Genomic DNA, 25,490 nt, shown 5'->3' on the forward strand with positions numbered 1-25,490 from the left:
AGCATTTGTCTTCAGGAAGATTCAATACAGCAGAAATATCAGTGTCGCAACACCTGCGCTACATTTTGTTACATTTGTGGCGAGTATACACTTAAGGCTCAGATAAGCAGCATGACTGCACTTATTAAGAAAGCCTATGATCTCTACTTCGATTGTAAAATTGGTGACTCAGGCAGAGATGCTGTATACGAAAACAGTGGCAAAACATTTTAGGTCAGTTGAACTAAAACATGGTTATGCAATTAAACATGCTAAATTCAATAAAGTTAATTTAATGTTTCTCCAACTTCATACATCATACAGCAAATGAAATTATCTTGTGTTCAGCTTGAAGTTGTCAATCATAATCCCCAATTTTTTTTCAGAAAGCAGACAGTTTGAAAAAAATTGTTGTCCAGTGTTATCTACATTTTGTTACACTTTTCATAAATATGTTCACTCATATATTCATTATAACACCTAACCCAAGCTTGAGTGTGGTTATAATTTAATATTGACTGTTTTATCATCACTCAAGAATAAGCAACAGGAATACATATTGAGCAATCTCATCTTAGATGTGATCTTCCATGCTGGCAGCTGAGATCTGAAATAGATCTTCTGCATTCTTTAGAGATTGTATTTGGAACTAAGGAGGATGTGCCTTCTAATTTCATTTGTTGGCCTGCCATTGAACACAGATTCTGGCTGTTAATTGGCTGCTGAAATAAAACATGTCACATTAGTGACATGAAATATGCTAAGAGTTGATATTTTATATGTATGCTTCCTCCACCTTTCCACTTTTGATCATATTTCTTGCCCTGGGAAATTTCATTCTTTTGTTTTTCTAATGCCCTTCATAAACAAAAACTAAAAGCATAATTTGAGATAATCATGTTGTCAATTTGGGGAATACATACGTAAAGTGTTCATTTTACAAGGTGTGTGTATTCGATGTGCACTTTTATTTGTAATCCAGAGGTAACTAATCCAAAGAATGTCACATGACAAAAAATAATAAATTACTCCAACATTTGACCTGTACTTCTGGCAGATTTGTAACTAGGAGCATATACTATTTATACATAAAGATTACTGTTGCATGCTATTTGGAGATGTATTAAAATATATTGTGTATAGCGTTCATATCGAGACTAATAGGATTTAAGAGCAGTGATGTGATGTTGAGGCTTGAAAGGCGCTGATAAGTCCTCACATGGAATAAGGTGTACCTTACTTGGGAGTACTGGGTACAGTTTTGGGCTCCTTATTTAAGAAAGGATGTGTTGGCATTGGAACAGGTTCAGAAAAGATTTACAAGAATGATTCCTGAAATGAAGGGATTAGCATATGAGGAACATTTGACATCTCTTGGATTGTATTCCTTGGAGTTCAGAAGCATTTTGAAATGTCTGGACAGTAGCTATGGCAAAGTTGTTTCCCATGATAGGGAAGTCAAGAACAAAAGAATACAACTTCAGGTTTGAAGGGAGCCCATTTAAAAGAGAGATGCAGAAGAATTTCTATAATCAGAGAGCGATCTGGAACTTTCCACCATAGGTGGTTGTGAAGGCCAGGCCATTGGGTGTATTTAAGGTTGAGATTGATAAGTCTCTGAATAGTCAGAATATTAAAGGTTATGGGGAGAAGGCAGGGGAGTGAGGCTGAGTATGAAAATGGATGAAATGGCAAAGCAGAATTGGTGGGCTGAATGACCTACTTCTGCTCCTATATCTTAACATGGGCAGTGGCCAATGTTTGGACTATTTCCATACATGATGGTCATATCAATTGCTTTCTCTTTATGAATTGAGGCATTTTCTTTCAAGTATTGTAGTTAAATGGTTTGTTTACCCGATGAATCAGAATCGGGGTTATTGTCATGAATGTTCTCTCGGAACATTGTTTTGCAGCAGTGGCATTGTTAATTACAGTTCTGTAATACAGTATTTAAAAATATATAATGCAAAAAGAGAAAAAGGTGAGGTAATGTCAAAAGGTTCATCTACCGTTTCAAAATCTGATGGTGGAGGGAAAGAAACTGTTCTTGTAATATTGGGTGTTGTAAGGTAAAACATCATGAGATGGGAATGTGTAGGGAGTTACCCTGTACAGGGCAGTAACAAGAAGGGGAGGTGTCCTTGTACTCCTGTTAGGTAAAACATCATGAGATGGGAATGTACAGGGCTGTAACAAGATGTAAATGCATCCTTGTACTTACAAGATAAGAGAGACATTGATGGATTGAGAGGCAGGAAGCTAGCAGGGAAAGGATAGCAACAGTTTTAGTCATTGGACAAGTAATGATATGATGATGTTCTAAGCATGTATCCAAGGGTATAAAAAATCACCATTTTGCTGATAACGGCAGAATGCATTCTCCGACTAACTTTGTTAGTCGCAAGTGTTACAATCCGGTAATAAAGAACAAAGAACCCTGATTTCGACTCAGCCTGGTGTTTGTCTCACTCATTCATGAACAAAGCAGACCTAACAGTGTGCATCCACAGGCTCCTGTACCGCCTTCCTGATGGTAGCAGTGAGAAAAGGGTGGTGAATGTTCTTGATGGTAGAGGCTGATTTTTTTTTGAGACACCACCTCTTAAAGACGTCTTTAATGGAGTGAAGACAATGCCCATGATGACACTGGTCTCTGTAACCTTTTCCTTTCTTGTGCATTGGCACCTCCATCCATAGAGTGATGCAAGTAGAATGCTCTCCACCTGTAGAAATGTTCAAGAGTCTTTCGTGACAAACCAAATCTCCTTAAGCTCCTAATGAAATATAGGCACTGGCAAGTCTTCTTTATAACTGCATCGACATGATGGCCCCAGGATAGATCTTCAGAGATGTTGACACCAAGGAATTTGAAGTTCCTTACTCTTTCAGCTGTTCTCCTCATTTCCCCTTCCTGAAGTCCACAATCAGTTCCTTAGTTTTGCTAATGTTGAGTGCAAGGTTGTTGTTTTGACATCACTCAACTAGCTGATCTGTCTCACTCCTGAACATTTCTTGTTGCCATCTGTGATTCTATGACAACTGTGGTGTCACTGGCAAATTTGTAGGCATGTGGCAGCATTTTGTAATGACCACACGTAATCTTTCCAGGGGAAGCATTGTTTTCTCATGTGTTCATGTAACTACCTGTCCCTTTATATTAGCTCCATTCCAACTAACGTAATTGCCTCAACTCCGAGTTAGATGTATTTCTGTATCGTGCCAATTTGTATTTTATTTGACAGAAAATGAAATAGATTTGGCTGAGTGCATCCAGGCTCTTATGAGGTTTCTTTTAAAATTGTTTCCTCCAATCTATACATGTCTGGCTAGCATGACAATATAATTATTCTTAATTTGATTCTCCATTTAAAACTTTCTCATTGGTATATTGCTATTCATTAACAAGAAGTGGAAGTCTAAAAATCTGTCACTTTGTAACAGAGCATTGAAACTTGGGTGCTTTCTCGAGGAACTTTAAAACTCCAGTGTACTTTTCAAATATGCACATAAATCAATTTATGAAAGGGAAGTTGTGCTGCGTTAAAGCTTTTTTTCTTTTCTTGCCAACCCTTAATATAACCATCGATCTTAGTTTTTTTTGTAATCATATTTCTCATTTTTATCTGACCATTGTATTGAAATTGTTGCTGTGTTTATTTCAAATTAGCAAACAAATGAGATCAGGTCTGACATTGATGGTTCAAGTAGAGAAAGACACAAGCTACATATGTATTCAGAACTTTGCCTTGGTTTGAAAATGTGTGATGCTAAGTTGCTAGCTTTGAATTCTCATGTTACCTGTTTCTGTTTTAAAAAGGTTGTAAAATGTGCAATAAAATAGCAGATTTTAATTCCAATTTGATATGTTTGTCTTGTTTTGACAGAATATCTGAAGATGCAACTGTAACGACAATTGAAGCACTGAAAGCCCGCATCCGTGAATTGGAGCGACAACTGTCCCGTGGGGATAGATATAAGTGTCTTATTTGTATGGTAGGCGATTTTCATTTTGTGGTTCCTTTGCACAGGTCTTGTCATCTGTTTACAAGCATGACTTCCCTAATGATCTTTCTTTATAGATATTCTTGAAAGGAACATTGTAAATTGAGGTCAAAGGCAATGAATATCCTTCTGCTCCATATTTTGATGATTCCATTCTCTAATTGCGGTACCACTGTTTCGGTCTTAAAAATGGTGAAAATTTAGTAACTGCAAAGCTGAGAGTGGTAACTTATAGTAAGTGAATTATTGAATGGAAGAACTCTAATACTTTGTCCTGATAAGTTAGTATCCTTTAACATCTAGTGGTTTTTAATTACTGCATTTTCATTTTTGTTCCAAACATAGAATTATTTAATTTGTTGACTTTTAACCATGACATCTTCCACCTGGATGACACCCAGGAAATGAATTTAGATTTATTTCTGTTTTGACGGTCAGCTTCCAGTGCTCACATGCATGAATGAGGCTGGTAATTTGCTTGCAGGACTTTACTGAAATTTAGATGCCTAGCAAGTTGTATTTTCAATTTTGTTGGAAAGCTTTCGTAATTGCTAGTTCAAAAAAAAAAAAAAATTGCATGTGGGCTATAATAACTGCTGTCACAGCACCAGTAATCCATTACCACATCAATGGATTTTTTCGCTTGGAACCTGCTGTTTCTGTCGATGAATGGTGAGAAATTCTGTATTTTACATGTGGATTTGGCATGATTTGATTGTTCTTTTCATTGTCCCAGGTATTTCTGCGTTATCTCTGTTCTGTCACTAAGTATTTTCCACTGTGATGTTCAGCTTGACTCGTTCAATTGTATAATATCAAAACGAGTGCAGCATTCCACTTACAATGTGACATATTTATTGAAGTGAATCACCAACAAATGAGCAGTGCTTGCCACACATTGAACTTAACACTTCGCTGTAGACCTCATAGGGTAAGATCGTCTTGTTGAATAATTCCCCACGACGTAACTACAGTTCAACAGGTTGGGCCAAGAGCAAACGCTGAATCCCTTGTCCATCATGGCACAAGGGGAAGAGCACATGACCAACCCTACCTGATTTGGTCCTTCCAGGTGATTGCCAAGTAAATCCTTGGAGACATTTTGCAGTTTCCTGTTTCCTGTATTGGTGACATGGGTTATGATTTCATAACCTGCTGACTCCAAATAAGGACACAACTGAACAACATCAATGAAGGTTTCCTTGTCAGTCACCTGAGAGGGTATGTATAAAATATATTAAAAAAGAATTACCTCTATTTCCTGCAGAGCATAAGCATCCAATTTCATCGTTAAGAAACTGAAACTCATTCCTCCCCACTTATCGACCCTTCCCATCCCCCTCAGAGCCCAACATTCTCCCAGACTAGCCACTCCATCTCAGACCCCCCACACTTTGGAATTCATCACCATACAAGGTGGAGATGCACACGTCTAGTAGCTTCTACTTGGTAAAAGTGTACCTATGAGCAGTTTTGCAGTTTGAAAAGATCCAACAATCATTGATTCACACTAATATGCAGTCTTTCCGCTTCAAAATCATGTTCTGTCAGAATACAAAAGCTTGAGATAGGAAAAAAAATAAGGTGGATTGGAAAAAAAATGTATTTAAAAACAACTCGTGTTAACATCTGAAGGCATAAGACTTTACACTTGTAAAATTAAATATTCATTGCTAGAGCAGCTATTTGATAGCTTTGAAGTAACAAGCACCATATTTTTTGTTGTGCCCAGTGTGTGTGTCATGAGTAAGTTGTCCAATTTTCAATTGTAAATGTGAATGTTAAATCTGCTTCTGATCTTGTATATTGATGTTGTACAGTAACTTGTTTCTTTGTTAAACCAATTTTCATTGTATAGCTACTGTTCCAAATATTTGCAAATTCGGCATTCCTTCATTTCACGTTTATTGATGCTCATATGGAAAACCAGCCTGTGTTATATAAGAGAATTAGCCCCTCACCTTTCCATGGGTGCTGCCTTTCCCACTGAGTCCCTCCAGATTCTTCTTCTTCTTCTTCTATATTTCTGCATCAAAAAAATGAACAAACTATTGAACTTTGCTGTCTAAAATCTGTCATTTTGAAATTGAATAGTGTTCTAATGAGGCTGAACTGAAGATTTTGAATATTGTAGTCTCTTTTAATTACCAAGGATTGCAGCAATGTAAGGAGAAGCTTCAAAATTTTGAATTCACGGACACTCAATGACTCTGAAGGGACTTTCTTTTGCTTCTCTTTCTCTCTAACTGTAAGGGGCGCCGGGCAATACTAATGGAGACTCGTTGTCTGCCTTAGGACAGGCAGAAGGCAATTTTGTGTACACATTCTGTACAATGACATGATAATAAAGGAATTTTGAGCCTAATGGAGGTGAATAGAAGGAGTCCATATGGAAGTGTATAAAGAACTAAGAGAAATAGGAAAGTGAAACCTCATTACAAATTAAATCTCAATTACTAGACAATGCAGCCATACATAAACGGGTAATAGGAAAGTTCAGGACTGATGCCAAGGCATGCTTCGTCATTAAAAGTGGTATCAATAACAGAAATAGGTTTCTACATTGGATAATGGAGGCAAAATCTTGTTATCCTGGAGATGGATACTGCAATGAAAGAGGTCATATATTTCTATATGGGAGCTAGAAAAACAGAAACTAACCTCAACGCTATGTAACTTTATGATCTTTGTGCGGAAATATTGTTTGAATAATGTTTATTTCACTTTTAATTCTGAAGACTCAAAAGTAGATGAGATGGAATCAAATGTCATTGAATTTGCAACGTAGTCATGGTCAAAAATATAGCAAATATTTTCCAAAATGTTGCACAAACCATTATGATCAATATGCAATGAAGTCAAATTTGTCCAAACAACTAAACAGGCCTTTTCACACTGCGGAGTAAAATAAAGATTCTCGAGAAATTTTCCAAGGCACCCTCCTGTGAACCTGCAGTATGTAAAGGTCGGCTTGGGAATTTTAAATGGTCTGCGGCCCTACCTCGTAGGTAGGACCGCAGCCCATGAAAAATTTCCCGGACCACCCTCTCCCTGCGATGTGAAAAGACAAATGGCCAAGCAGGGGAAGTCTCGTGAAGTCAGCATTTGCGTACTATGTCACGTAGACGATTAAAACGTCCCTATCTCCTGAAACAGCAGGCACCTTTGGCCCATCACAATAGCAGCACAATGCAGGATGAATGACCGTCGTCATTAACCAAAATCCTTCACGCTGCTGGATTTCACAAAACCATTCCAGCTGCGTGAGGGATTATTGGAAACGACGTCGACCATTCATCCCACATTGTGCCACTGTGCAACATGCCGAAACGCCGGGGGTTGTCGGAGTGCGGGCTGGCGGCCGGGGTGGGGTGGGTGTGAAGGAGCTAGCGGTCGAGCAATGAGTAACATACTCTTACTCCTGTGAGTGTGTAATGTGCCATCGGTTGGGGGAAGGGCTCCCTAAATTGCTGAGGAAGCAAATTCCCAGGAATTTGGACTGTGGTGTGAAAGGCCTGGGAGGTCCTGAATTGCCAAGAATTTCACCGGGACAATATAGGGTAATCATTCGCCTGCAGAGTGTAAACGGCCAGTGAAACCTTTGGGAACTAATAATCACAACATTATTTGGCAGCAAGCCGCAGAAAATGTCAGGGTTGCTTTTAAACATATTTCAAAGGGATTAAAAAAAAATCTGAGGTTAATTGGGATATAGTGCAAAAATATTTTCTTAGAAGAGTAGCATTTTTAAAGCTATAATGTTTGAACCCACAAGATAACAATAATCAAATACAAAATCTAAAGAAAGAGAGTCAGCAAACGAATGAATTAGGCCATGTTCCAAAGTAGTTTATAGAAACAAAATGGCGTAAAAATGTAGAAAGCAAAAGAAAGACCCAAATCAAAGACAATTAATGGTCACCCATGATTCGTTACCTTTCTTGTCCTTTTCCATTTCTCTGTGGTATTTAATATGGATTAATTACATAATTCTCCTCTAACAGCTCTTCTCTGTTGTTTAACTGAATACGTTACTTTATTCCACTTTTGTCGGTGCAATTGCATATTTTCCTCATCTGATTATGTTCTCTGTGTTATCCATTGCGCATCTTGGCAAAAGTACTGAACAAAATGGCCTCTAAAATCAAAGCAAAATGTGAGATGCCATCTGAGTTTACTTAACAGAAAGCATGCAATCCTTGCAGATGATATTATGATGGAATTTAGAATAGCATGGTGTCCCACAGATAATTGGATTTATATTGATCAGATGTGTATAATGTATATTCACAATCAAAATGAAATCTAGATTTCTCCACACCAATAATTTAGTATGTGGAAAGGGCATAATTTTGCCCCGAAGCTTCTTTTGTTGCTCTTTGTGAGAATGGCTGACATGCCTAACACCACATGCCCATCTTGGACCTCATCCCCTAATGCCTTAGGGTAATGAAGCTCAATCCACCTCTTCATTAATATTAATAATTGACTGAACTTGATTTCCCAGTTTGTGGAATAAGAGATCCATCTTTTTAACATTCTTTACATCTAGGTGTATTTTAATGAAAGGCTTGTTTAAACTTTTGAGTTGTCACTCTTAATCATATGTTCTCTCAATCAGTTTCTCTTGTCATATTTTTGGAAAGGTTTCTAACTTCCAGGAAATACAACCTTGTTAGACAAATATGAGGTCAGGATATTATTATTGTGGTAAATCCAGGCAGCACTCCGTCCCAAACTACATGTCAATCCATTATTCCAGGTGTTGTCTACCAGGACTCCCAAGAGAATTGAAGGTACTGCACCATATCAGAAGTGCTTATATGATGATTTGGATACTCTCTGCAATTGGGAAAAGATCAGAATACAGTAATATCTATTTTGTGTGGATTCCAGAATAAAGATAATTAGAATATGATGAATGGTATTGAATGATCAGAGCAGAAATGAGCTTGATCTGCTTCAATGTTGACTGGTGAACCACTCCAAGCGCTAAAGTGCAAATCATTGGAATTTGTGCATGAGATTAACAATCTTGGTTAACCATAAGTTAGAGTATATTTAGACCTGGTTGCCACTTCACAAAAACACATACAAGTATTTGGAGGGAGATCAAGAAAAGAAACACAGAGCATGATCAGAGAAGCTTTAGTTTTCCCATCTGCATGAGGATGGAGAGAAGCTTGAATTTTTTTGAGAGGAAGCCAGAAAGTGGGTATCTTATGATAGACATGTACAGACATGTGCTAAGGAGGCTGGATTCAATCAAAGAAAAATATATATATAAGCCACAATAGACTTAATGGTATTAAAAACCAAAGATCTGCGAATTTCACAATCAAAAAGATGAAACTTTCCAAGATGAAACTGGGATTCTGTAATAGCAACCTTCTGGTGGTTGGTCATTTCCCCCCGTTCCGATGGATAAAAGAACACAGACACTGATTACAGTGTAAAATTATAGAAAAACGAATATTGTTTATTGATGTGGCCTAGTCATTAAATTTTATTTTCTGAGTTTTTAATGAAAATAAGGACTGGGAAACAAAAGAGTTTTGACACACATCCCATTGCATTAATCCATTAGGAATATCTTGAGTTTAATGCCAAACATGCATACTGGTTTGACTTATCATTTTTACCAATGAGACCAAAGGTCACCTAACTCACCTAAGTTCAATTTTCTAATTTGCTATCTACTCCATTAAGTTATTGTACTGAAATCCAGTATTGCAGAATGATGTTTTTTTTAAAAAAAAAACTTTAAATCACAAATGAGCAGTTTCATGAATGAATTGACTGATATTCTGTTCTGATGGCCAATGCATTTGGGTATGAGAACAAACATAGATTACAGTTCATAGAAAATATTATTTTTTATTTTGTATTTGGTTCAGTGAGGCCAGGAATATAATTGGGTGGAGCAAAGTGCCTTTTACAAAGTCACTTTGGAATTGGAATGGAATTGTTCAGAATACTTTAGGATTTTTAAAATAAATCACCACATATGGTGCCCTCCATAAAGTTTGGGACAAAAGCATTTTTCCCTGTGCTCCACAGTTTTAAATTTGTAATCAAGCAATTCACATGTGATTAAAGAACATTCCAGATTTTATTTTAGGTTCTTTGCATACATTTTGGTTTGACATGTAGAAATTACAGCACATTTATATATACTGTAGTTCCCCCATTTCAGGGCACCATAATGTTTGGGACATTTGGCTTCACAGGTATATATCTGTGAGTACTCAGGTACGTTTAATTGCTTCATTGGTGCAGGTATAAGAGAGCTAGGCTTGCCTTTGATCAACTTTGGAGTCTGTAGTTGCTATTTTTCAACACAAGGACCAGGGCTGTGCCAATCAAAATAGCCATTATGAGGCTGAAAAACAAGGATAAAAGTGTAAAAGACATTGTCCAAATCTTAGGATTATCAAAATCAACAGTTCAGAATATTATTAAGAAGAAAGAGCGTACTGGTGAGCTCAGTAATCGCAAAGGGACTGGAAGGCCAAGGAAGATCTCCACTGCTGATGACCACAAGAATTTTCATCATAATGAAGAAAAATCCCCAAATGCCTATCGGACAGATCAGAAACATTCTTCAGGAGGCAGATGTGGCAATGACTGCTGTCTGCAAACCACTAGTTAGCCACAGAAGCAGGATAGTCATATTACTGTTTGCCAAAAAGCCTGCAGAATTCTGGAAAAAGGTCTTGTGGACAAATGAGACCAAGATTAACCTGTATCAGAGTGATGGCAAGAGCAAAGAGTAAAAGAACTGCTCAAGATCCAAAGCATAACACCCCCCCCACCATCATGTTTCATAGATGAGGTGATATGGCCCGGACATGTATGGCTGTCAAAGTTACTAGTGAACTAATCTTCATTGATGTAATGGCTGATGACAGGAGCAAGATTAATTCTGAGGTGTATAGAACCATCTTATCTTCCTCCAAACTCACCCTTCAGCAAGACCATGATCCCAAACATACTGCTAAAGCAACAAAGGAATTTTTCAAAGCTAAAAACTAAAATATTCTTGATGCTTTCCATTTTTTTGAAGAGAAAACTTAAGGAGGCAAGCCTCCAAAACAAAACAGGAGCTGAAGATGGCTACAGTAGAGGTCTGGCACAGCATTCTAGAGAAGATGCTCAGCACCTGGTAATGTCAATGAATCACCGTATTCAAAAGATATGCAACAAAGTATGAAACGTGACTACTTTAATATACATACTATTGCTACTTCCCAAATATTATGCTGTCATGAAATTAGGGGACTGAATAAAAAGTGCTGTAGATTCAACATGGTCAAACCAAAATGTACATAAATAACCTTGAATAAAATCTGGAATGTGCTCTTTAATCGCGTGAATTGTTTGATTACAAATTTTAAACTTTGGGGCACAGGGGCAAATAAAGGAAAAAGCTCTTAAGCTCACAAGCTCTTAAGATTCATTAAACTTATTTAGAGGGATAACTGTTAAATTACACAGTTAGCACAATACTATTACAGCAGCAGTGACCGGAGTTTGAATCAGGCACTGTCTGTGAGGAGTTTGTACGTTCACAATCACAACCCTGTGATTGTGTGGCTTTCCACCTGGTGCTCCAGTTTCCTTCTATTTTCCAAAGACATGTGGGGCTAGGTTAATTGGTCACATGACTCTAATTGGCGCAGCTCATGGTCTGGGAGGGCCTGTTTACTGTGCTGTAATTCTAATAATAATAATAATAAAAAGCACTTATTCTGCCTCTCATAAGGTCATATAAAATTGCACAGCATGGATCCTTTGGCCCACCATCGTGCCTCTCTGTGCTTATCCCACTTGCCTGCATTAATTTGTATCCATGGGTGTCTTTTCAGGTATCTGTCTAGATGCCTCTTAAAAGTTATTATTGTTCCTGATCTCCTCTGGAAGCTCATTCCAATTAACAGATACTCTCGTGTGAAAAATGCATCCATCATATCCCCTTTTAACCTTCACCCTCTCACCTTAAACTTTTGTTCACTCGTTTTAGACAATGGGAAATGTTTTGCTTAGTCTTATTATAGTAAAATAATGCTATCCTTTCCATAGACTCTGATATTAATTGAAGAGTCAGCTTGTATAAAACTATTTCTAATTGGTATTTAGCTCCACCTTGTGGTAGAAAACTAATTGTATGATTATTGGAAAAAAATCTCATGAAGTGAAGACTTTAGCCTATGTCTTCGATATTGTGGAAAAAATTAGCAGTGCCATTTTGTTCTTACATATTTGTAGCAAGAAAATTGAAGAAATATCTTAATATTTGTGTATATTTCAATGCCATATTTCAAAGCCATATGATAGATATTTTGGATAACGTGTCATTGATGCTCATTGTAGCAATTCTAGAGAGAACTAGACAGATATTAAGCTTTGTTTATCTAGGTGGTTTTTCTTTACTTTCTTAGGAAGATGTTGAATTATTGCTGGAGTGGTTACATTTATGGGCATCGATTTTTGGCAACAAAATTAGAAACCTATATTAATTGCAAGGTAGCAATGCAGATGAAGGGTTACAGCCTGCAATATTGACCATTGTTTTTTCCAACTGATGCTGCTTGACCCACTGACTTCCTCCAGCAGATTGTGTCGAGCTTCAGATTCTAGCATCTGCAGTCTCCTGTGTCTTCTGCAAGATATCACAATGATTTTAAATCATTTGGAAAAATTCCCTTCCAACTTTTTGAAATATTCATAGTCTCTTTTACAAAATCAATCTTCATTATCTCTTAATATTGTTGTGTACAAAATTCATTAAATGCAGCCATTGCCTAAAACTTCTCATGTACACTTTTAACATTATGTTGAAGAGAGTATGCCTACTTTCACTCAACCATGCACCTATGCAAACTACCCAGTTGGATATGAGCTGTTGTCAGGGCCCCAGCAAACTACAAATATAAAAAGAAAAGTAGAAAGTCTGAAAAAGGAGCAGAAATGCATTCCAGGCCAGTCAGCAGTTGCATAAAATAAAGACATATAATGATTTGAATATTGGCTTGTATTAATGTGTGTTAAATGGCACTGTCATTCAGAATTTATGCACCAGATGTGGAGGACTTGTTGTCCATGTCATCTGCATCAGAAGTCCAGTGGTGTTGCTCTCGAGTGCAATAGAGCTTTGAGTGTCACAGGAAGAAGGCCCTGCTCCAATACCTCAACAGCAAGCTGTAATTAATTTAAACTGAATTTGTTTTAAGTTTTTAAATATTTTTGGCATTCACAGACATTTAAAAACAAATGAAATGGAAGTAAATAATTAAAGTAGCGGGCTAGCACAGGGCTCCAAAAACAGGGAGAACACGACTTCACCCCACCCCCTTTTGAGAAGGAGAAGCAGAGGAGATGATCCTATAGGATGATGACCATGACAGTGAATCAACGAGGGGCTCAGCAGCTGAGAGACCCACACAAGTCGTTACAGGCTACTGGACATTGGCTCATGGGAACCAGGTATCGGAACTGAGATTCGAGACGGTATCGGAGGTTTGGATCTGGAGCTCGGGTTGCCGATGATTTGAACAGGAGTCTGTGCGGCTGCAGAGGCTGCGGGAGTGCTGGAAACAAATCTACAAACACTCAGTGACTCCGAAAGGACTCTCTTTTGCTTTTCTTTCTCTCTTATTGTAAGGGGCACCGGGCAACACTAATGGTGATTCTTTGTCTGCCCTACGGCAAGCAGAAGGCAATTTGTGTAATATTACATCTTCTGTACTATTACATGACAGTAAAGGAATCTTAAATCTTATAAATAGTTGATTTACATTTTTTAATGGAAACACCATAAAATATTTCCTTTGCTGAACAATCCCAGTTGAAGTTAGTTCATCTTGGATGGGGCAGGATCTGGGACATAACTTTCTTCTTCCCCTATGCCATGTGTTTTTGTATGAACTTGGAAGTCCTGGATTTGACATCGCATGCATGGTAGACTGGAACCTCAGTTTCAACAGCAACTCCAGATTTCCCGGTCAGTACATCCAACAATATTAGCAAAGTCGAGTCCATCATTTTCAAAGTTACCACTGTTTTGTGTAACATTTATTGTGGAAACAATTTGCTCATTTACAGACATACACTGAGACTTCTCTTTACACTTTAGGTTCTGTTTGAATCTGACTTTTAAAAACTATTTAAAATAATTTCAGAATTGGTTGATTTATAGGACAAGATGTTATAATCCCTGACATTTCAGTACTGGTTAGATTGATCCTCTCTCATAGAGTTAGTAGTCAATTATCTCAATTACAATAATGGAGGATGACCACTAGGGAATATTATCTGGTGTCGGACATACTGAGACATCACTTTACACTTGGGTTTAGTTCAAATCTGACATTTTAAAAAACATTTAAAATAATTTCAGAAAATATAAAAGGTTGATTGAAACAATTGACATATTTAAAATATTCATATGATTAAAATGAAATTGCAACTTGTCCTTTCTTCCTCATAAGTGTACAGTCTCAGTTAGTGTAGCGGTTAGTGCAATACTATTGCAGTGCCAGTGACCCAGGTTCGAATCTGGCGCTATCTGTACCTTCTCCGTGTCCGCGTGCATTTCCTCCGGGTACTCTGGTTTCCTCTCACCCTTCAAAAGTACCAGGGCTGTAAGTCAATTAGATGTAATTGGCATGGGCTTGTGGGCTGAAAGGGCCTGTTACTGTGCTCTATATTCCCTTGAACGATGGGAGGAAACCAGATCACTTGAAGGAAACTCGCGCAGACATGAGGAGAACATGCAAGCTCCTTCCATACAGTGCTGAATTCGAACCACGGTCGCTGGCGCTGCAACAGCATTATGGTAATCACTCTGCTAACCATGCTGCCCAGTTGAAGAGACCATTAATTGGCCGTTGTTAAATGAGAACAAGAAACAAGAAATGCTGTTGAAGATGTACAATATTTTATCAGAGAATTGATGGGCCAAAGACAATGACCAACTTTAAAGGTTAATAATTGGAGCCAAGAAGAATGCAAATCATGCAAATTACTGAGATTCAACTTGGATTCCTCTAATAAGCTCCCAGCCAGAACAATGGACCAAATGATGTCTTCCTCATTTTTAAGCTATAATTCTACAATTCTCACCAGTAAGGATAGAAATGAAGGTTATTGAATTGCAGGAAACATAGCACTTTATGAATGGCTGTTATTGTTTCACATGCGTTTCTCTCCCTCTCTATTTATAACATTAAAATTCCTTGGTAAACTTGTTGGTTGAGCACAAAATTTAATGCTTCCAAATCTCATAAAGGTAACCAATTTATAACTGAATTAAGATGAAATCTGAAACATATATATAGTTTCTGTTAAGTTTTTCTTATAATGTTCTTCAGAATTAGTAAATTTCTTTTTTTCTTTTGCTCAGGACTCTTACTCAATGCCCCTCACATCAATCCAGTGTTGGCATGTCCATTGTGAGGAATGCTGGCTCAGAACATTGGTAAGACGCTCCTTCCATTTCACCAAGTTTCCTCTTCCTTTACTGTCATTCTGCCCTTGTGCCTTCAGGGAAGTGTGTTATAATCTGTTCAAACTTTGGACTACAGAAGGAAGCAATTAATAAGAAAATGCTCATCTGTTTCACAGCCAGCATTTTCCAATGCACAATTTATTATATCAACAGTTTCAAAACGTCCTTTAAAATTTGCTTGCTGTGGCGGCTTGTTACTAATGTTACCATTAAACCATACCCTGAAGACAGCAATAAAGTTGGAATGCTGGGCCCTTGCATCTTTAATCAAAGTGAATGCATGTAATCTTGTTACTGCTGGCTATTTTTTATGAAACTGGGCAGTGTGTGGCAACTGTGTTTGTGTGTATGTGAGCATGTAATACTCAGTGATTTTTCTCATTAACATGGTTGTATTTAAAGTACACCTTTAAAAAAAATTGAAGGGAATTTTAATGATTATGTTGCATAGATTGTATATAAAACAATCAATGCTGTAACCACAATTAGTGCTGCAAAAATTTGGAAGAATGGGGTCTTTTCACGCAGTTTTAAAGAGCACTTGAGGTATAAAGAAAAATTAATTAACTAAAAGGCATACAATTATCGCTGAGCCTAACACACCAGGGTTGAGGTTAAGTTCATTACGGCAATTAAGATGCTCCTTTAGATTTTGATTTAATATTTTTTAACATCTAATTATCTTTCATATCTTGATACTGCTTTGTTCATCCTATCCCTGCAAAGTTGGAGGCGTGGGATGGGTGAGATAGATTGACAATGACCGATGCTCTTGCATTATGTTGTCTCAGTTGTAGTTGCCAGATTTGATTAATGTTACATAACTCTTATGTACCTTCGCTTTTCACCATTACTTTAGAAACTAAAAGGTTTAGTTTACACTATAATCTGTGATTAATGCATTACACATCACTGATTCTTCTGGCTGTCAGGAGATATTAATTGTCAGTGTAAAAGTTAGAAAGTCATGCTTTGGACTTAGGATTGAATGCTGGATCTTATGTAAGTTAACGTGTCTTCAGTGTCAGATATTGTTTACATTAATTCCAACAGTTCTGCCTCCCCTTACAGATTGCCTGGCAGCAGAGATACCAACAGTGGAATTATAGACTGGGACAATGTGGCACTACAGCTGTTCTATACAGTGCAATGGTGTGGAACTAGATTGTTTGGTATTGTGTACATCTGACAAAAATGATGCTTCGTGATCTTTTCATTATTTGTCCACATTGATGTGGGGAACAAATTATATTTCTTTAAAATTAGACATATAGCACAGTAACAGTTAATCTAATATTCACACTGCAGAATGAAAAGAGAATGTATTTGAATATAGAATTTATTGCACAAGGGTGTGATTGTTACCATTATACAGTTATATTAAAGGAACACAGATAAGATTGCTCCAAAATGTATAGCACAGTAACAAGGCATTTCGGCCCACGAGTCAACGCCGCCAAATTTACTCCCTATTAACCTACAACCCCGGTACATTTTGAACGGTGGGAGAAAACTGGAGAAAAGCCTGCACGGACATGGGGAGAACGTACTCCTTACAGACAGTGCGGTATTCAAACTCGGGTCTTTTTGGAATAACGATTTATTTTTGTTTTAAAGAATAATGCTAGGTCAAAAATATTCATATGGCAGGTTTGGAAAAATATCCCAAAGCATTTCACAGAGGTGTAATTGGTCAGAAGTGGACAGTGGATCAAAAATGAAATATTAGGAGGGATGTCCAAAGAATTTAGTCTCGTAGGTGGGTTTTAATCAGTTGCAGTGGCTGGAGCATAAATGGATAAAGACTTGGCCATCAGTGGTGAGACGACGAGAAATGTTAATTGAAAGTGCTGAAAGTTGGAGGATGGATGTTGATAGGTTTAAAGGGATATGGACCAAACACAGGCAAGTAGTTCTTGTGTGGGTTAGACATTTTGGCTGGCATGAGCCAGTTGGGTTGAATGACCTGTTTCCACGCTTGATGCCTATTAGTAGAGAACATACAGTTAAATTAAAAAGAGTATAAATGACAAAGCAGTGAGGAATTTGTGGACAGATATGATGAGTAGCCCAGTATAGTGGTTGTTGGATATCTGGAGGTAGAATGATTTGGACGATGCACCTGGCTTGTAAGGTTAAAGTTTATCCAGTAGAGAACCTGACTCTTTAACAGGCATTCATCTCATAATTCGCAAATGTTCATTTTCAAGATTTAATCTATGTTGATTGCTTAGGGGAAACCTCTTTATTATTCTGATATATTATAGATAGTAATAATGTTTGTAAATTATGATAAATTCACTCTTTTGCGATGAACGCAACATTCATTTATCTGGTCATGTTAAATAAAACATCAGTTGTTTTATAGCCTCAATCTCAGCCTGGGAGACTAAAAGTTCAATCTTTTTCTGTCCCTTTTTGAATGTTTATAATCAATCTAACGTAGACAAAGAGAATCGCGTAGCAACATGTGAAATAAGCTAGTTCAAAGTGGCACTACTCTTTGTTCAAGTTTTAGATCTCACTATCACTTATTGCATGCTTTTGTTCTGCAAGGCCAGGAGCGAAGAGTAGCCAGTAGCCCAGTGTTTTAATGGCCTTACCTATGATTGAATTTAGATACTTTAGACCAAATAACACATTGAAGAGTTTGGGCAATGTTTGTGTTGTGAGAAGCAAGATAGCAGGCTTTATTTCAGAACTGAAATAATTACACCTAGATTTGTAACCAAATCAATAATATGCATTTACTTATCAGGCAGTTTTAACCCTTTTTGAAATATGACCATAATTTGTGATTCAACCAAAATTATCTGCCATTTTTTTCACCTTGGGCTAAATGCAATTACCTTAAAGATATTTTAGATGATGATTGCTCCTATCAAATTTTAAATTATATTCCTTGGTAGACTGACGGAGGAGAGGTCAAAGTGTAAGTTTGTATCGTAGAATTTAGTCTTTGGACAGTAAGCATGGAGCACCAGTAAATAGAGGGCATAAAAGACATTCCTTCAAAGCATTTTCAGATAGAGCTGTGAAAAAGGTGACCTACTCATCAAAACACTCTCTGTGACTTATTCAATGTCTTAATATACTCAAAACTGAACAGTCCCCTCAACAGTATACTGTTTTGGATACTGTTGGGGGGGGGGGGTGGAGGGGGGGAAATGATCTATCAAGGGCAAATCAAAGTGGTCAGGTCTCTAGCACAGAGTCTGGCCTTTGGCTCATAAATCACTTTAAAGAACCAGCCCCCTGAATAGCTGAGGTGAGGAGAACCTAATCCAAGGTGAACCCACACAAGACAGTGGGATCAGGCAAAATACCAGGTTGGGTACTGAAGCACTGCATATGGCATCTGATGCAGGTCTTTACGGACATCTTCAACAACTCACTGCAGCAGTCCATCATCCCTGTGGGTTTCAAGAGAGGACGACAGTAACAGACTGTTACTACCACCCTGTGGCACTAACCTCCACCATTATGAAATACTTTGAGCATCTGGTGATGGAACACATCAAAGCGCACCTCCCAGAGAAACTGAACTGATTTCAGTTTGCATAGAGAAGAAACTGTTCCACACTTTGTGCTATAGTCTTGTTATTCCATACTGACCTGCCCACCTGTAGAACGACGCCTCAATTGCCAGGCTGCTGATCAGCGACCATCTTGGCGTTTAATACAGTTGTTCCCCAGAGGTTGATGGAGAATCTGTCCTCGCTGGGACTCAACATGCCTCTCTATAACTGGATTCTGGACTTGTTAACAAAAAAACCACAATCTATCTGGGCTGGTGGCAGAACATCGAGCACCATGACGCTGAACACTGGCGTATTCAAGGCTGTGTGCTCAGCCCACTCCTGTTTACTCCACTGATCCACATCTGCAACTCCAGATCCAGCTCCAACAGAACCATCAAGTTTGCAGATGACACAACTGTTACGAGTCCAGAGGACCCCAAAACCCAGCAGCAATAGAAATTCACCAAGACAAATGGCTTTTAATTTTCTTTAAACATAAAAACAGGATCAAACTTTAACTATTAACTTAACCCCCTTCTAATTCTAAGCGCATGTTTATTTAATATGTATATGTTCAGGAAAGACCTTAGATTCATAGTCCAATCTCACTTCTCACTCCTCCAGGTTCACCGGAATCAGGCATTTCTTTTACTGTGCACAGAATTTAATATGTATGAATTTTCACCAGGTCTGCTGCTTGAAAGGTAAATGGTTACCGCTCAGGAAGGTCATTGTTGGTTTCAGAGAGAGATTTGTTCCCCTTTGGATACACACAAACTGATTCCCTCCAATCAGTCACTTGATCCATCATGCATTTTCAAAATGATAACCTTTTCTTCCAGGTCATCACAGAGTTCCTCTTATTTCCTTTATTTCAGGAGAAACACTCTAGCCAGCCATTTTCTCTTGTAAGGACTACAAGGGTTTTTCAACAGGCTGAACTCAGAACTCAACCCACCTTCAAAATGGGGTTTTTAACAAGCATGCCAGCTTGCCATGTTGCAGTCTCCAAACGCCACTGCAGAACTGTCGAGCTGAAATTTGCGTTCGCTTTCGCGCTCTCTCTCTCTCTCTGTTTGCAAAACCACATGACACCTTTTAGAACAGCAAACCAGACAGATTGCTGGCACAGGAATCAGTTTCTGCCTGGTCATCTGTTGCTTTAAAGACAATAGCCCATTTACTCCACAGCATCAGTCCAATTAACACCTACTTGTGAAGTCTCCAAAGGCATTCTTCAAAGTTAATGTTGTCACTGTGGACATAATATCTCTTCTTATGCATAGCTCTTGCATTTTAAATGAGATGCCTTTTGTTCTGTGAAGTGACCTACATACTAAACTCCCACAATCTATCTCTTCTAAAGACATATTAATATATTTAATATAATATACCATGTAACACTCTCCCCTACAAAGGAATTTTAACTCTCAAGTTAAAATTCTGTTATAACTAAACTGATTTTACAATCACTACAGTGATAATACACAATATATAACATGTTAGAACAAAATATCCCAATCTTGAGAGTTTGTATTTCTTTACATGTTCAATTTTAACATCTTGACAAACAATCCACACTTACATTATTTGTACCTTTGATATGATTAATTTGCAGATTATATTCTTGTAATATTAAACTCCAGTTTAACAATCTTCAGTTTTTATTCTTCATTTTATTCAAAAACACCAGAGGATTGTGATCAGTAAATATCTCAACTGGTTCATGAGTGGTGCCCAGATACACATCAAAATTCTGCAGAGCAAGTATTATAGACAGCAGTTTCTTTTCAATAGTGGAATAGTTCCTGTGATGTACATTGAATTTTTTTGAACAGTAGGCAACTGGATGGTCAATTTCATCATGTTTTTGTAACAAAACTACGCCTGCTGCCCCCTCACTGGCATCCACTGCTAAAGAAAAGGGTCTGTCGAAATCAGGAGATTTAGAAACAGGGTAATGGCATAGCATCTCCTTTAAATTTTCTAAAGCTCTCTGACAAACTTTTGTCCACACAAATTTCTCCCCTTTCTTTAAAAGATTGGTTAAAGGAAGAGCAACATCTGGACAATTTCTGCAAAATTTCCTATAATATCCTGCCATTCCTAAAAACCTTCTCACTGCTTTTTTGCAATTGGGAATAGGAAATTCAAAAATTGCATGCACTTTAGCTTGAATAGTTGCAACTTTGCCATGACCAACGACATGATCTAAGTATATCACAGTAGCCTGTCCAAATTCACTTTTAGGTAAATTGCCAGTTATGTTTGCTTTGGATAATCTTGCAAACAATTTTTCCATTTCCCTAAGATGTTCTTCCCAGGTGTCACTTTTTGTGACCAAGCCATTAATATAAGCATCTCTATGTGTCAAACCTTGGATTTCCGAATTTATCATCCTTTGGAATGTTGCAGGTGCATTTTTCATGCCAAAAAGTGCACATTATATTCGTACAAATCAGATGGTGTCACAAATCCACTTTAGTAAGAAATTTAGCTTTCCAAATTTTATCAATACAATTATCAATTCTCAGAATAGGATAAGCATCTGTTTTAGTTACTGAATTAACCATCCTGTAATCTGTACAGAACCTAACAGTTCCATCTGTTTTAGGTACCAGAACACAAGGAGAACTCCAGTCTGAGTTCGAAGGTCTAATAATATCATTTTTCAACTTGTATTCCACCTCCTGATCCATGATTTTATTCTTCTGAATTTTTATTCTATATGGATGTTGTTTTATGGGACTTGCTTCTCCCACATCCACATCATGACAAATCACTGATGTCCTTTTTGGCACATCAGGGAACAAATTTGCATCTTTCAAAAGCAACTGTTTCAACTGCTTTTGTTCTTGTGATTTAAGATGGCCTAACTTTTTATTCAGATTTTCCAAAATTGTTGAGTTAGATGAGCATACAGGAACCTTGGTTTCTGTTTCTGTTACCAGTGAACTTGGAGGAGTGAGAAGTGAGATTGGACTGTGAATCAAAGGATAGATCTTTTGAAAACAATTGGAATTTGGAGAAACAGTGGGTGATAGAAGCAGGAGTTTGAGTTGAAAAAACTAGAACAATATGAGGTAGAGGGACAAAAAACAGGAAACAAGATTCTGTTTCCATAATCTGATGATCCATAACTTCCTCAACCCTGTCAACATCTAACACCTCTGATACAGACTGTTCTCCACTACCTTTATCCTCATAATAAGATTGCAACATATTTATGTGACAAACCTGAGTTTTATTCGTATGATCTGGAGTATTTATCACATAGTTAACCTCATTCAGTTTTGATCTCACTTTGAATGGTCCAGAAAATTTTGCTTTCAGAGGATTGTCATGTGATGGGAACAAAATTAACACTTTACTTCCTGTCTTAAAATTCCTCACTTTCATTTTACCCTGAACCATTTCAAATTCTCTTGAGCCAAAGTCCACAATTTTTGTAACCAATCTCATTTGGAACATACTTTTCATTTCCTCAATTAATATCAATTTGCTTAATCTGTGGAAATCATTACTTATTCCTTTTGAGGTGCACCAATAGGCAAAAGATATAGATTTTCCCAGAGCAAAATCCATGTATGATTAGTTCCATGTTTTCACCAAACTCCTAAATTTTTGTCTCTATGCTTTTAGAACCAACTCATAAGCTTTCAATACTGCTTGTTTAACAGTATCATAATTTGACCCTTGCTCTATAGTCAATCTCGAGTATGAAATTTGTGCTTTTTCCTTCATTCCACTTTGGAGCATAAGAGGCCACTTTAGTTTTGGCCATCTTGATCCTCAGCACCTTTTTCAAAAAGCTGAAAATATGTATCTATATTTCTCTCATCAAAAGGATGAACTAGATTTACCTCTCTACTCGCCAAAAACCTCTTCCTCAGGAGTTATAGCTTCAATTCTCTTATCTCCCTCCATCTCAATTTTTAACTTCTCTAATTGAAACAGTCTATCTCTTTCAATTTTTTCCAAGTAATTTTTTTGTCGTTCATCATCCTCTCTCTGTTTTTCAGCCTCCTCTACCTCATATTGTTCTAGTTTTTTCAACTCAAACTCCTGCTTCCAAATTCCAATTGCTTTTCAAAAGATCTATCCTTTGATTCACAGTCCAATCTCACTTCTCACTCCTCCAAGTTCACTGGTATCAGGCAATTCTTAGACTGTGCACAGAATTTAACATTTATGAATTTTCACCAGGCTCTGATGCTTAAAGGTAAATGGTTACTGCTCAGGAACATTCTTGTTGGTTTCAGAGAGAGATTTATTGCCCGTTGGACACACACAAACTGATTAAATCCAATCAGTCACTTCATTGTCTTGCTGAGGAAATTTGCCCCAACATGGGTTTTCAAAATGATAACCTCTTCTTCCAGGTCACCACAGAGTTCCTCTTATTTCCTTTATTTCAGGAGAAACACTCTAGCCAGCCATTTCCTCTTGTAAGGACTACAATGGTTTTTCAAGAGGCTGAACTCAGTACTCAACCCATCTTCAAAATGGGGTTTTCAACAAGCCTGCCAGCTTGCCATGTTGCAGCCTCCAAAAGTTACTGCAGAACTGTCGAACTGAATTAATTCTCTCTCTCTCTCTCTCTCTTTTTTTCTTTGCAAAATCACATGACCCCTCTTAGAACAGCAAACTGCAACCAGACAGATTGCTGTTACTGGAATCAATCTGTGAGCCTGGATATCTGTTGCTTTAAAGACTATAGTCCATTTACTCCACAGCATCAGTCCAATTAACACCTACTTGTGAAGTCTTCATAGGGTTTCATCAAAGTTTCTTTGTAAAGTCACTGGGAAAATAATGTCTCTACTTATGCTTAGCTCTTGCATTTTAAATGAGATTTATTTTGTGAAGTGTTTACTCTGTTTATGAAGTGACTTACACACTAAACCCCTACAATCTATCTCTTTTAAAGACATTAATATATAATAACTATAATATACCCTGTAACACAACAACGATGATTATAACAACGTGAGTCTTAACGTGGACAAGATGACAGAGGTGATCATGGCTTTCATCTACCATCCACTACAGATTAATAACTTGGTAGAGGAGAGAATAGAGAGCACCAAGTTCCTCTGAGTCCACTTAACGAGTAACCTAATCAGGACACATTGCCTCACTTGTCAGGAAGGCATAGCAGTGACTGCATTTACTGAGAAGACTGAAGCGGACAAGGCTACTGGCCGCCAACGTCCTGAAGCGCACAAGGCTACTGGCCGCCAACGTCAACCTTTTACAGAAGCTCTATTGAGAGCATCCTGTGCGCCTGCATCACTTTGTGGTATGGTTGCTGTAGGGAATTGGATGGGAGGTCCATCCACGTGACTATAAGAGTGGTGGAGAGGATCTTTGGGGTCTTCCTCTTCTCCATCCCTCTCCATCGACATAATCTACTGGGATTGTTGTCCAAAGAGGGCATGCAAAGTTGTTGAGGACCCCTATCATTCCTCAGTGTCTTTCAGCTATTCCTGACAAGAGATACAGGAGAATCAGAGCCAGAAATACCAGGCTGAGAAACAGTTCCTTCCCATAGGCAGTGAGAATGCTGAATGACTAAATGAACTGCTCACATTAACCATCTGAGACGATAAGGCAAATAGCGCCTTTGGAAGACTACACAAAAGAGTCTGGAAAAACAACCAACTGAAAAACCTCACAAAGATACAGAGCCGTTGTCATACCCACACTCCTGTTCGGCTCCGAATCATGGGTCCTCTACCGGCATCACCTACGGCTCCTAGAACGCTTCCACCAGCATTGTCTCCACTCCATCCTCAACATCCATTGGAGCGCTTTCATCCCTAACGTCGAAGTACTCGAGATGGCAGAGGTCGACAGCATCGAGTCCACGCTGCTGAAGATCCAGCTGCGCTGGATGGGTCACGTCTCCAGAATGGAGGACCATCGCCTTCCCAAGATCGTGTTATATGGCGAGCTCTCCACTGGCCACCGTGACAGAGGTGCACCAAAGAAAAGGTACAAGGACTGCCTAAAGAAATCTCTTGGTGCCTGCCACATTGACCACCGCCAGTGGGCTGATATCGCCTCAAACCGTGCATCTTGGCACCTCACAGTTTGGCGGGCAGCAACCTCCTTTGAAGAAGACCGCAGAGCCCACCTCACTGACAAAAGGCAAAGGAGGAAAAACCCAACACCCAACCCCAACCAACCAATTTTCCCCTGCAGCCGCTGCAACCGTGTCTGCCTGTCCCGCATCGGACTTGTCAGCCACAAACGAGCCTGCAGCTGACGTGGACTTTTACCCCCTCCTTAAATCTTCGTCCGCGAAGCCAAGCCAAAGAAAGTATTGCATGTGTCTGTGTGTTATGTCTGGTTACATGTTGGCATGTTTTGCACTGAGGACTGGAGAATGCTGTTTCGTCGGGTTGTACTTGTGCAATCAGATAATAAATAAACAAGAATTTAAATTGGATGGGGGAGAAGAGGAGAGCTAT

At 38.2% G+C, this 25,490-nt stretch overlaps 1 protein-coding gene across 6 annotated transcripts in view; it reads left to right on the forward strand.

Moving 5' to 3' along the window:
• The window catches only part of rnf220a (ring finger protein 220a), a 560,193-nt gene that overhangs the window by 516,110 nt on the left and 18,593 nt on the right, over positions 1 to 25,490 (forward strand). For 3 of the 6 annotated variants that reach the window (XM_069938838.1, XM_069938836.1, XM_069938837.1), the window contains exons 13-15: positions 3,867 to 3,975; positions 15,389 to 15,463; positions 16,565 to 16,645. In XM_069938838.1, the coding sequence (XP_069794939.1) occupies positions 3,867 to 3,975; positions 15,389 to 15,463; positions 16,565 to 16,645 (265 nt within the window). The remainder of the gene's footprint in view (positions 1 to 3,866; positions 3,976 to 15,388; positions 15,464 to 16,564; positions 16,646 to 25,490) is intronic. The other 3 variants (XM_069938841.1, XM_069938839.1, XM_069938840.1) reach the window with 1 other exon arrangement.

The sequence above is a fragment of the Narcine bancroftii genome, chromosome 5 (genome assembly GCF_036971445.1).
Source record: "Narcine bancroftii isolate sNarBan1 chromosome 5, sNarBan1.hap1, whole genome shotgun sequence".
Lineage (NCBI taxonomy): Eukaryota > Metazoa > Chordata > Chondrichthyes > Torpediniformes > Narcinidae > Narcine > Narcine bancroftii.